The following is a 13,893-nucleotide window of genomic DNA, read 5'->3' on the forward strand; positions in this document are numbered from 1 at the left end:
AAGCTCATAGCTCATGCTTGTATATATCCGCTATTTTTGAATAGCCAAAGTATAAAATAATGGTTTATAAGTGGTTACACAGATGCGTTCCCGGTTTTAATGGGTTAAGAGGGAACCCATCAATTAAACCATGCAAGTAAATCACTGGTTTCTTTCAAAACTGACCTGAAAAAAGAAAAGAAAACATTTGTCAGGAGACGACAAGGGGAGGTAGATTTTAATTCCCATCGAAAGGAGGTGTCATTCACTGCTGCCGATTGTCCTTTTTCTCCTTTAGTTGTTTGAATTTGTTGTTGACATGTATTAATATTCTATGCTTATGGTTTATGGATTGAATACATAGGTCCCAGAACGTTTTAACCTTGCTGTACCTCTGTGCTGTTTACATTTCTGACTAATAAAGCATTCAATCATAAAAATAAATACATAAAAAAACGCTATTTAAGGGAATGATTACTTCAAAGGACCCGCGGTCATTTGCGTGACTTCCAGTCCATGCTGCTGCTAAGATGGATGACACACTGCTGGCTTGTTTTCCCGCATAATTAATGGTTAGAACAGTGGCTGTACACTACGCCCTTTACCCTATAGAGGTCAAAGCTGAGTCTGAACTCTCAACACGGCTGAAAAGAGCTACCAATGTTTTTGCACTGGGCTCCTGTGAAGGGGTTTGAATTCTTAGTCTATGTTATAATTTACAATTTAGGCATAGTAGACACTCCGATCGAGTGCGACTCTCTAATAAGCAAGGTAAAGACATACATCTAATGCAGAGAGACAGTGTAGGGTCTCAAGAAACTGTAGCATCACAGGTAAACCAAGAACATGCATGGGCAACTGGGCCACACACGGACCCCACCTTCACTTAATGCAGCCCGCAGGTTAATATCGGAATACTGATAAATTATTGATTTCAGCTGTTACAATTCCAAACATGCAAACATGACCCGCTTTAATTACTTCAGTCTATATTAGTAGCTTAATGACTAGTATTAACATTCTAATGTCTTTTCTATGTCCAATGTATTTGTATTTAAGTTCATAAAGTTAACATAAGTATAACTAAATGCATTTGAAATTCCAGGATTCCAATTTAAAAATACCTTTAGGTAAAAATCAGATCAGCTATTTTTGCTACTTTTGTGTCACATAGAATGGCAAGTACGGCATTAATTTGTGAAAAAAAGTTAAAATACGGAGATAGGTGTCTGCCTGACAGTATATGCAAAGTGGCCCTCTGGAGTGAGTGTGGAAATAGAGTGGCCCTCTCCATCATCAAAGTTGCCCCTCCCCTGCCCTAGGATCAGTCTAAACAAAATACTAATCTGTACATTGAAACTAGAATACCAGGTAAACAATGAACCTATAGCGTCTTTCGTTTAGACAAGCATCCCAAATCAGAGTGTTGGCGTATAAAATAGTTTTTTTATCAAAGTTGAACAGCAAACAATTTTTACTGTACCACATTCCTAGGTGGTCTGAAATGTGATTCAAATCTTTGTCATAATATGACAGATGTGGTTCCAGGTTCTGCAACTCTGCAAATGGAACCAAATGGGTCCATTTGGTTCAAATTGCACACCTCAGAGTTATGTGGGTCCATGGGCTATTATATATCAAATTGGGGGTCCTTGAAAATAAAAGATAACGTTTGAAAACCACTGTTCTAGAGAGGGTCATGTCCCGCATTACCCTGCAAAGGTAACTATATCCACTGGCAAGCACTGGACCTTTTTACATTTCGTTTTATGGGCTTTGGAAAGCAGACGGAAATACATTCAGATTTATGATGTTTATGTCCGACCGACTCGGGGAGGACAATACAGTAAATCGCCTTTCATTTCAAGTCGAGCTGACATTCATGCCATCATTGTTGTGACTCGTGTCAACATTATACGTGAATTAAAAATATTTCATTGGATATATCTGTTAGACGAGAGCGCACAGGGTAATGAGAGCATGACATGTGCTTGGGTCAAGAGCGCGCACGTGCGCGCGTGTGTGTGTGTGTGTGTGTGTGTGTGTGTGTGTGTGTGTGTGTGTGTGTGTGTGTGTGTGATAGTACAGTGTGTGATAGAACAGTGTGTGCTTCCTTTGATGTATGTGTATTGGAGCTGTGTGAATGGCTGGGAGCTGGGTGTAGATTTACACTGTGTGTGTGCATGCGTGTGTGTGTGCGTGCGTGCGTGCGTGCGTGTGTGTCAACTTGCCTTGCGATGCAGTCTCTGAGTAACGGCCCTCATTTATCATTCTGTCCTTATTGCCACATGGCATGCACGCATGCACACGCACACACACACGTTTACCATACTTGCGAGGACCTCAACATTTTAGAACAGCAATTTTACAAATGTCATATTTAGAAATATGTGGCATTTTTAACCGTAAGGCTGAAAAATAGCTGAAAACAAGCTCACCCTGCAGACTCAGCCTGATAACCCATAATCTCAACCTGAATCTATACAGTATAACTCTAGAAATCTTTTTTAACCATACATCCCATTTCTTTTGCTTGCGAGGACCAGGAAAATTGGCCTTAAAATGATGTTTTTTCATATTCTACTATAATTTTGTAGACATTTGGCCCTCACAAGCACACACACACACACACACACACACACACACACACACACACACACACACACACACACACACACACACACACACACACACACACACACACACACACACACACACACAGGTCTGTTTTACTGCAGTTATTTATAAGTGTCATTAAAAAAAGGAAGGCTTGTCAGAAGGATTGTTTTGGGCCTCAGTGATGATGATGAAGTGTTCTGCGTTCTGCTGTAATTCACTGACCATCGGACTCAATTATCTGCAGACAGACAGAGACACAGACAGACAGACAGACAGACAGACAGACAGACAGACAGAGACAAACACAGACAGACAGACAGACAGATACAAAGACAGACAGATACAAAGAGAGACAGACAGACAGACAGACAGAAATGTAACTAAGTACATTTACTCAAGTACTGTACAATTTTGAGGTACTTTTACTTTACTGGAGTATTTCCAATTGTCTATACTTCTACTCCACTACATCTCAGAGGCAAATATTGTACTTTTACTCCACTACAATTATTTGTAAACTTTAGTTACTAGTTACTTTTCAGATATAAATGATTATAAAATATACATTAACCACTTCGGCCCTATATTTTATACCTAGGCTATTTGAAAATAGCAGATCTACAAGCTCACAACGCGTCGCATCGCGACACGTTGTGAGCTGGTAGATTTATTTCCGGTCTTTTACTTGCAACGAGTACTTCTACATTGCAGTATTGATACTTTTACTTAAGTAAAACGTTTTTGTAGCACTGGTTTGTGCCACGTTTGGTGTGGATTGGAGCAACGGTGCACCTGTGGCACCCAGGGGGCACCCCTGGGAGTCGACCCACCCTCTAGGCAATTTTTATATAGGATAATGACATGCTCAAAATAGGAGTGCTATAAATGTGGTTCCAGAACCCAGACGGAGCAGATCGCTTGCAAACGGTGAATCCTGGGTAGCCCTTTGAGTTTGGACCTGTTAAAATCAGTGGTGGAAAAAGTACTCAAATGTTTTACTTAAGTTAAATTATCAATACTGCAATATAGAAATACTCTGTTACAAGTAAAAGACCAGAATTCAAAATGCACTTGAGTAGAAGTACAAAAGTATTGGCATCAAAATGTACTTAAAGTACCAAAAGTAAAAGTACTCATTATGCAGATCGAATGTCCCATTTCAAGTCTTCAAAATGTGTAAAAATATTTGAAAATAGCAGATCTACAAGCTCACAATGCGTCACATCGCGACGCATTGTGAGCTTGTAGATTGGCTATTTTTAAATAGCCGAAATGTACATAGGGCTGAAGTGGTTAGTGTATGTTTTGTAATAATAATACAAATCTACAAAGTAACTAGTAAAGTTTTCAAATAATTATAGTGAAAAAAAAGTACAATATTTGCCTCTGAGATGTAGTGGAGTAGAAGTAAAAGTACTGAAAATTGGAAATACTCCAGTAAAGTAAAAAACACCTCAAAAGAGTATGTGAGTAAGTACAGTACTTGAGTAAATTAACTTAAGTTACTTTACACCATTGGTTAAGAGTAATAATAGTCCACACTTCTAAGTCACTCTGGAACAGAGCATCTGCTAAATGCCTAAACAGTAAACGGAAAATAGCAGCGCTAGAGCTTGTAGCTCTGCTGTTTTCGCTGCGTGGGTACAAGCATCCCCAAACCCACCATACAAAAGCATGTCGTCACCTTCTTAAACTAATGGCCTAAGTAATCTTCTAAAGTTTTTCGGAAACAAATAAAAAACTGATCCAAAACAAAACTAGATGATATTTCACCCAAAACGTTTAGAACAATTTATGACTATTAACATAAAAATAACACTGTCCGTCAGTTATATAACATACATGTAAGAGATTTAAATATGTTTAAATAGGATTAAACCTGACTTAAGCCAAATGATTTACGGATTTTTTCCAGACTTTTTTTCTCACATGGTTTTGTGACTTAAAATGGCCTACTTTGGCCTAAGTCACACTAGGGAGATAGGCCAGGCCATTATACTAAAAGGGGATTGAACAGCATGATTCTTTTTCAATTAGGAGATAGGCGATTTTACCAGAGGTGGCCAGTGTCATGAGGAGCTGACTTAGGCAAACATATCATTTTCCTCAAAACATGACTTAGGCCATTAGTTTAAGAAGGTGACGATGTGAAGAAAATGCTGAAATGACCAATCAATCAATGAGATTGGTCATTCAATCACCGTTTATCAAATACACACTACGGGGTCAAATGAAACTAAACCATTCCAGTGAAATAAATAACCGGGAGGGAATATTGATTTATTTTCCATCATATACAGTAGAAAGACATTTTTTTTATTGCTCAGGATACCGTTAATGTGTCACCGTTTCACACCATCAAACATACGCTTAAGATAATCTTTTCTTTTTCCCAGAATACCTCAACCATTTAACAAGTACACAAAAAGCATACTGTAATATCTATTATCCAAAAAAATACACACAACTCATTACAGTAGCTCTGTGTCTATAAGTCTTTCCCTTTGGGTCGCAAAAATGCCTGATACATAAACATGATAATAAAACATACATAATAAAGCAGTACAGCTTTGTGTTATAACAACAGTCATAACTCAGTAACATGTTCGGTTCCCTTGTTGCAGACATACCGTTCAACTTGCATCATTTTATAGTTTTGCTTTTAGTAGTGACATTTTACTAACACAATGTGTACTATACAGTATGTATGGAAGTTAGTATATTATTTTCACAAATCGGCCCAAAAATATTCTGATAGATTTTTTAGTAATTGACTAAATCGATTTGTCCGATTAACCACTTAAGTCACGCTGCAGGGAAGCAATTTGAGCAATTTCTTTGCAATCAATTATTTTTTATTAAAATCAATTATTTTGTATAGGGGATAAAATCAATCAGTTTGATTAAGCGTTGTACATCAAAATGCAATGTAGGGGCTAGAACAGCGGCGAGAACCTTCACAAACAAACCTAAAGCCAAAGCTTTGAAAAAAAAGACTCATGCTGCAATACCTTGAAAAGCCTTGAACGTTACATTAAAAAGACGTCTATTCTCTCAGGCTCATGGCAACTAGTGGTTTGACATTTTGTTTGTTGGTTGTTCATTGTCTTTTGATGTAAAGCGTTCTTGGGTTTCGTGAAAGGCACTATATATATATAATTATGCATTATAATACACTTATAAACATTCATAACAAGTTATAATGCCTTATAAGTGCATTATAATGCGTTATAAATGTGGTTATAACACATTATAGACCCGTCCTTAATACAAAGTCTTACCATTATATAATACAGTTTGTATTTAAAGCTCTGGATCGTTTCCCGGCCAGTTTTAGCCGATTTGTTGAATTTAGATGTCAACAGACGTAGATCTCTGATCGTTCGGCTAGGTGAGACTAGCAGAGGTCACACTGGAGTGATTTCCTTATCATTCACACCTCACACAGTATACAGACTGCATCCTACGGTGCGCACACCGGACGCTGGGGACAGCTACTGTCATCAACTGCCTCCTCCATCTGTTCGTGTATACAGTAACTTAAAAATGGAACTGTTCCATTTTACACACGCTCAGAGTTACAAGTGAATACATATAGGGCATTCATTCACTAAAAACAAACATAAAAGGTTGAAATATGGAGATTACGAGGTTTTCGCACGACAGCAACGATATGGCGAAGGACGTATACATTTGGCGTTATCAGTAAAAAGGACCAGTTATATTGTATCTCTACTGCATAAAACATCACAAAATGAGTGCGGAGGGCAAGCAATGTTGTTTTTTTTTGCTACATTATGAATACAACCGATTTACATTAATTATTGCAAACAATATAACGCATAAACCACTCTCTGACAGATGAAGACATCACTTTGTGCACAATCGTTTGTGAAAGCCTATACAATGCTTGAGATGCTCTGGCTTAATGTAAACATTTATGACTAGGGCTGGGCAATCAACGCCAAATAGTTATAGTGAAACCGATATTTAGAACCGACAACCAACTTAATGTTGAACATAGGTTAAATAAACGAGAAGCAAAAAATTGAATCGACCAAATCAATTGAAATCGACTAAATACTGTATTATACTTTGCTGTGCAAAGGTGCCGTACACAACTATAGAAAATAGCCAATCTGCAAGCTCACAACGTGTCGCATACAGTGACGTGTGGTGATCTGCTATTTTCTTTTTTAACCCATTAAGACCGGGAATGCATCTGTCATTTCCGATTTTCGATATCCGATATCTGCTATTTTTGAATAGCCCAAAGTATAAAGTAATGGTTAAAGTGGTTACACGGATCCGTTCCCGGTCTTATGGGTTAGATAATCATAATAGAAGCAACATTTTAAAAATAATTGTGATATTGATTTGAAGTCATATGGCCCAGCCCTATACACACACACCCTCTCTCTCTCATTAATATTAGACAATACATTGGTACAGTACATATTAGAAAACATATGATCCATCTATGTGTTTGTGCATAGATAAAAGCCTCTGTTCTGTATTAAATAGACATACATGCAGTCTCACACATTACTGGCATCATGTGTGAACACATGCCAACACCCACATGGTCACAATATGCTCTTTTTTTTCCCTACAGGTGTCCGAAACGTGACATTTTCATGGGCTCTGTAGGAAGGAGCGCCATCTAACACATTGGTTCTCAACCCCCAGGTGGGTAGCCTGGGTGCCAGCCTGCTTCGCTACGTTCGGCGGATTTTTTTTTCTCTCTGCGCTTCTCAGTCTGGAATGCCTCCTATCTCCAGGAGGCGGGACACAGCAGCCAAGGTTCCAAACCTACCGTGGCTTCTGATTGGTCTGTGGTGCGGGACGGGACAAAAAAAACGGTGTGATCGTTTTGATTCGTCATTCGTTTGAACAACATCCAATCAGCAACGACGTTGCCTAACGTAACATATGTAGTTCCTGTGTACTTCCTGTGTAGTTCTCCAAGACGAGTCAATGGGGTGCATTCCAGACTGAGAAGCGGAGAGAGAAAAAAAGTCCGCCGAACGCAGCGAAGCAGGCTGGCACCCAGGCTACCAGGTGGGTCCCCACAAGATTTGTGGGGGGTCCCCAGATGACAATTTAAGGACTTTTAAGACCTTTTTAATACGAAAACTAAATAGCTCTAAAGGTATATTATGACATGGTTCAATGTTGAAAATGACTGGTATTCCCCTTTAAGCCCCATCTCAAAAATAGCTAAAATAGCCGAGCTACAAGTTGAGAACGCGTCACGATGCGACGCGTTGTGCGTTGTGAATATAAGTCACATCTACCCCTGTTTTTTTTTACAAGCTCATAGCGTGGCACAAGAGTGCCGCGCTATGGAGCTTGAAGATCAGCTATTTTTGAAAAATCGTGAAAATGTGTGCAAATCTTTGAATATATATTCTACAAATGTTTTCTAAATCCTAACCCTAACCCATGTTACTATATCAGTGTTGCTCAAACCTTTTCATGTCAAGGAGCCCCAAAACGATATGTATTCGGCTGCGGACCCCCATCTAAAACATTTTTTTTCCAGGGACCCCCCCAGAAGCAAAGATTTGAGTTAAAAATCTTCGCTTAAAAAAAAAATCCTATATTCAAATATTTGCAAAAAATCAAGATTTTTCAAAAAAATAGCAGATCTACAAGCTCATAGCGCGGCACTCGGTGCCGCGCTATGAGCTTGTATATCTGCTATTTTTTTTTATAGCCAAAGTATAGGCTATTATAGTATAGGTAATAGGCTTCAGAAGGCGTGGGCCATCTCCACGGTGACGTCGGCTCCCTGCGCGGCCGCGGCGGCGCCAAAGCGGAGCGGCTGGGAGAAGGCGGCGGCTTTCATCATGCAGGCTCCGCCCCCGGCCAGGCAGCAGTACACCCACACGCTCAGCGTCAGCGACGGGGCGGGGGTCCCCGAGGCAGCTGTTGCCTCGGGGACCAATGGGAGCTTGGTCGAGACGGAGAGGGGCTCCGCTAGGCTCGCGATGTCCCCGGTGACCACACCCCCGCTCTCCAGCAGCCAATCGTTGCCTGGGGTTGAAATGTTCACAAAGAGTCACAGGATCGTTAGTATCATGGCGATCTGATCTTAAAGCCTTCGTGAAATGAAAACATATGTATTTCACACTTTAAGAGCATGGTTCTCAAACCTTTTTATGTCAAGGATCCCACAAATGGTCCCACAAATTCATATGTATTTGGCCGCGGACACCCATCTGAAAATATTGTGCCAGTAATAATAATAATAAACTTTATTTGTATAGCAGCTTTCATGACATGAAATGCAGCTCAAAGTGCTTTACAGAGCAAGAATACAATTACAGTTACAACCAATTTAACAAAAAGGCAAAAAAAAGAAAACCAAAAGCATAAAACAACATTAAAGTAATAGCAAAAAATCTGCCAAAAGCAAGAGTGAAGAAGTAGGTCTTGAGCTGCAGAATGCTGCTTCACCGTGTTTTTTATATGTCATTGTAGGCACCTCGAGCAGGTCAGCACTTGAAGACCTGAGGGGCCGGTTTGGAACATATCTCTCTAGGCAGTCATAGAGGTAGGATGGTGCCAGACCATTTAGAGCTTTATAAACTAGTAAAATCATTTTTAAATCAATCCTAAAAACAACCGGGAGCCCCCCGGTAGTTTTTAGTTTAAAAAATAATTCCAAATTAATTGGTCACAATATTTCATGATTTTTCAACGATTCAAAAATAGTAGATCTACCAACTCAAAGCGTGTCGCATCGCAACACGTGAACTTGTAGATCAAAAAAAGGAGGTGGAGCCCCCAGAGGCAAAAACAAACGGAGAAAAAAACAAACCTCGTTCCTCCACACGCAGCTGATTTTGATTAGGGAGACGCTCTTGAGCAGTACATTGAAATATATCGGAAAACATTTGAAGTGAGAAATAGACAAAGCGGTAACATATACAGTCCGGTACAGTCCGTCTCGGGTCTCGGTTCGGTCACGGGTCCATTCACAAGATGTGACTCCGGGTCCAGGTCGGAGCCGGTACAGTCCGTCTCGGGTCTCGGTTCTCCGACTGTGAAATGGACGGTTCCACTAATACCCGAGTTGACCCGGCGAGCGGGTTTCTCGGGGCTCAGACTGTGAAATGCACGGTTCCATTAATACCCGAGTGGAGGGAGGGAGGGAGGTCGCTCAGATGACAGACTGGCAGTGACGCAGTCAATGACTGGCTGCTATTTATATTATCATATCACTACATAATGTTATATCATTGACCTAAATGGCGATATATTAACCCATTGCATGCCAATCACGTAGATCTACGTGAACCTATTTAAAGCCGCCACGTGCCAATCGCGTAGATCTACGTGAAGTGAAAAAAAATTCAAAATAAAAGTTTTTTTTTTTTTTTTTGGTCCAATTTGACCCAAAGGATATATGATTTATCGAAGATATAGGGGTCTATCCACTTCCTTTTTAACTTAAAACTTAAAAAATATTCATCTCTGCTCCTAAGTACTTTTTTGTTTTTCAATGAAAAATCTCTGGCACTGGCTAGAAATTTTCAGAAATAATCTCTGGCAGTTAAAGGGTTAACAAGGATAGGATGATTAAAACATATTTATGTCTGTATTAGCCTTGATGATCGTCTTTCTTGACCGAAGGCTCTGTCTGTATTAGGAACAATTTGGACAGGGGTGGAAAACTTTAGAACTTTAGTGGCGCATTACTTTACCTGAGTTACATCTTCTGATAGTTGTACTTGAATGTTGACATGAGATAATAATCCTGTTTAGTGTTTCACTACCACGAGCAAAGACTACAGCGCATATTAACGGCGCTGATCAACACACACGTTGAAAAGCTAGGACAAAGATACCAAGGATTCGACAGTGATGTCACTATGCAACAAGGAAGTAGCGACGGACGCTACGCCATGTTCAAAGTTGTTTTAAAGATAGCAACTTTAGCAAGGATTCGTCGGCGATGACATCACCGACGAATCCTTGGACATATTTTACCCACTCATTTATATACACCAGTTATATCAAATATTGTCGATTAACGTAACGCTTTGTTTGGTTAATGGTTAAAAATGGTAAAATAATCGAGTTAATATCAACATGTTGTTAATCAAAGCACAATGGAAACTCCAAAGCCAATTATAATGTTAAACAACATTAAATGTGGTTTAACATTAGAAATTAACATGGATTATAGTTGGCAATGAAGAAGGATTACAAACATATAGAACGTGGATTTATTTTTGTATAGCTGTCCAATGAGCATTGACTGGGATTATACATCATAATCATGGAGGCTATACATTTATAGGTAAGAAAGTATGAAACAAGTCTTATTTAACGCTGGACAACTTGTACTAATGACGTTGGCAAACAATTTTGCGTTCGGGTTTTTCGGAGGCTCGGGTTATGTACGGGTTCGGTTCTTGTATGTCACGGTTCTATACGGGTCGGTCCCCGACAGCTCTCGGTGCTGTTCGGGTCCGGATCTCAATTTCTAACAATGGCCCGGGTCCATTCGGTTACGGGTATTTTTTTCGCGGGTCCACTCGGGTATCGGTCCTTCATATTGGACCATAGGCCGGGTCCATTCGGTTCCGGGTAAAAAAATCACGGGTCCATTTGGGTTCGGGTATTTATATTTGACCCGTGAAGACCTCTACTCTGCAATTAAAATCAGGTGTGTTTGGAGGAACGTGCAGCTATGGGAATCATACAGGTGAAGGAAGTACGTTTTTGTTTGACAGGAAGTCATTTAGATTGGCCTTTTTGATATAAGAATACACAAACACTGATGACCACGGATATGCTCCAAAAGTGTGCAAATGTTAATTTCACCAAGTCTTTAAAGATTAAGTTCTGTTAACACAGAACTATTAAGGTTGTACACACATTCGGTGAATGAAAAGCCTGCCAGGCCATTGAGTCTGAAGAACTCAATTCTTCTCTCTTTCCTTTATTTCCTGACAGTCTTGTGGAAAACAAAACCAAAACATTACATCAAGGGTTCACAAACTTTTCAGTGCCGCGACTCTCCCAAAATAATCGTATTTGAACTGGGGACCCCCCACCCTGACAAGCACTTGGAATTGTAGGCATTGCATTTAGTTTGACTGTTGCACAGATAAATATTGTGAAAATAGCCGATCTACAAGCTCACAACGCCTCACACCGCGAGGCGTTGTGAGCTTGTAGATTGGCTATTTTCACAATGTTTGCCCCCTTCTTATGTAATATTTGACAATTTGGCCAATTTTGTATAAAAAATATCTTAAAAGTCATTAAATTGTAAATTTAGAATTGTGCAGAAAACCTGTATACAATTACACAGTATGTTGGTGTGTTTACTGTTGAGCAACAGTACAGCTTGTACTGTTGCTCAACAGTACAAGCTGTACATAAGTACAAAAAAACATAAGTGAGAGCACATTTCCTCAACACCGGCCTGCCTGCTACTTTCGATTAATAAAGATAAATCTTTATTTAGATTTGAAGATTTCGTTTGCCAACAAAATCATGAACCACTCGAACCCTAGTATAAAATGTGCAAACACATGTGGATTTAATTGGATGTAAATTCTGTTTTTGTGCACAGATCAATGGAATGCATAGCATTTCTCTTGGAACTTTTATAGGTTCATAGGTTTGGGATTTATAGTGCGTCCCCCCCATCCTGTTATTACACTGGCCCGGGGCGAAGTCCGCAGAAAATGAAAAAAAGAGACAAGAGAAAAACACAGGACAAGACGAAGAAGTCTAGACTAGGACAACAAGACCTCAGCCACACTGTCAGTCAGTCACAACAGGAGGGAGAGTAGAAACTAATCACACACACACACACACACACACGCACGCACGCACGCACACACACACACAAAACACACACAAAAATGCCTTATTTTCTATCAATTTCACACCCCATGAAGCATTGAATTCATGGAGAGTTTTTTTTTTGTCGCATTCCTGAGACAATCATTTGATAACCGGCGGAAAGATGTTAATGTGTCCGGAGACTCTTTGAGCCTCCTACCGGAAATACACCCGGTCATCAAATGATTGGCTTAGGAATGCGACAAAAACAAAACAAATCTCCATGAATTCAATGCTTCATGGGGTGTGTAATTGATAGAAAATAATATTTTTAGGGTAAACTATTTCTTTAAGCATGCTTTTAACCCATTAATACCAGGAACGCATCTGTGTCATTTTAGATTCTTTGGCTAATCAAAAATAGCAGATATACAAGCTATTTTTGAAGAAAAAAAAAGGAATTCGCACAAATCTTTGAATATATACATGTTTTAATGTGGTTCGTGCAACAACGGCTGATAAGTCTATTGAGAATTACGGAGCCATTCCGGGTGGAAAACGGAACGCTCGTCCCAAAACACACTGCCCCATTTTTTTCCGCGGACCGAGGCCGCCGGTTTAGACCTGGGGCGAGGGTGTTTCAGGACGACGGTTCTTCTTCTATTCCATTTCTGAACTGGACAGAGGTGGCCGTCTCTGCGCAATGGAGAGAAGGACGGCCGAGGTTTCCTTTTTGCTACTCACAACAATAATGAAATGTGAAGCTATTTCGGGGCCCTCTTTATACTGTGTACCTGGCAGGAAACCGGTTTGACGGCTAAACTGTTTTTTTAATGGCCACTCATTAACAATTCGGCCGAATGCAAATGAGCCCCATTTGAAAACAAAGGCGACTTTCTGTGGTCGGCTACAACAGAATAGGGTGAGAGGCTGCTAATGTTGATTTTTAGTTTTTTTTCCCCTGGCGGATCTTGCCCCTACACAGGGACAAGCTGGGTTTACAGACCGGGCCATGGCATCGTTGGCCCCAATGGACGGTACGCGCCTGGTGGGAGTGAGAGGCACGTCTGTCAGCCTGGCACGGCCTGCTAGCACAGGTCTGTCAGCCGTGGCACATGTCTGGGCACACGCTACCATTCACCAGTGACTGGAGTCAACCAGAGCCTGTTGAAAGACACTGTGCCAGGGTGGTCTTAGTTTCCCAAACAGTGGATCGGGACCCATCTTTGGGGTCGCGTACCAGTTTTTATGGGTCGTGAGTAAATATTGTTTCCCCCCGTTTCTTACATTAAAATAATAAAAATAAATAGTATTATTATTGTTAGATATATGTATATAAATAATAATTTATTATCATTTAAAACATAATAAATATAATATAATATAAATATAATAAACAAATCTAACACTTGTGTTTGAACAAACATTATGTTGCAAAGAAACATACTTTTGTAGATTCTAACCACATCGGAGTTGCCCGACACA

The 13,893-nt window shown here is 40.0% G+C and overlaps 1 protein-coding gene across 1 annotated transcript in view; it reads right to left on the minus strand.

The window, feature by feature from the left end:
• Positions 1–8,312: 8,312 nt before the first annotated feature.
• The window catches only part of nhlrc2 (NHL repeat containing 2), a 42,221-nt gene continuing 36,640 nt past the window's right edge, over positions 8,313–13,893 (minus strand). Inside the window, exon 13 of the mRNA XM_084077945.1 lies at positions 8,313–8,637. Coding sequence (XP_083934071.1) covers positions 8,354–8,637 — 284 coding nt within the window. The 3' untranslated portion in view covers positions 8,313–8,353. The remainder of the gene's footprint in view (positions 8,638–13,893) is intronic.

Source organism: Gymnoscopelus microlampas, assembly GCF_963454915.1.
Source record: "Gymnoscopelus microlampas genome assembly, chromosome: 14".
Classification (NCBI taxonomy): Eukaryota; Metazoa; Chordata; class Actinopteri; order Myctophiformes; family Myctophidae; genus Gymnoscopelus; species Gymnoscopelus microlampas.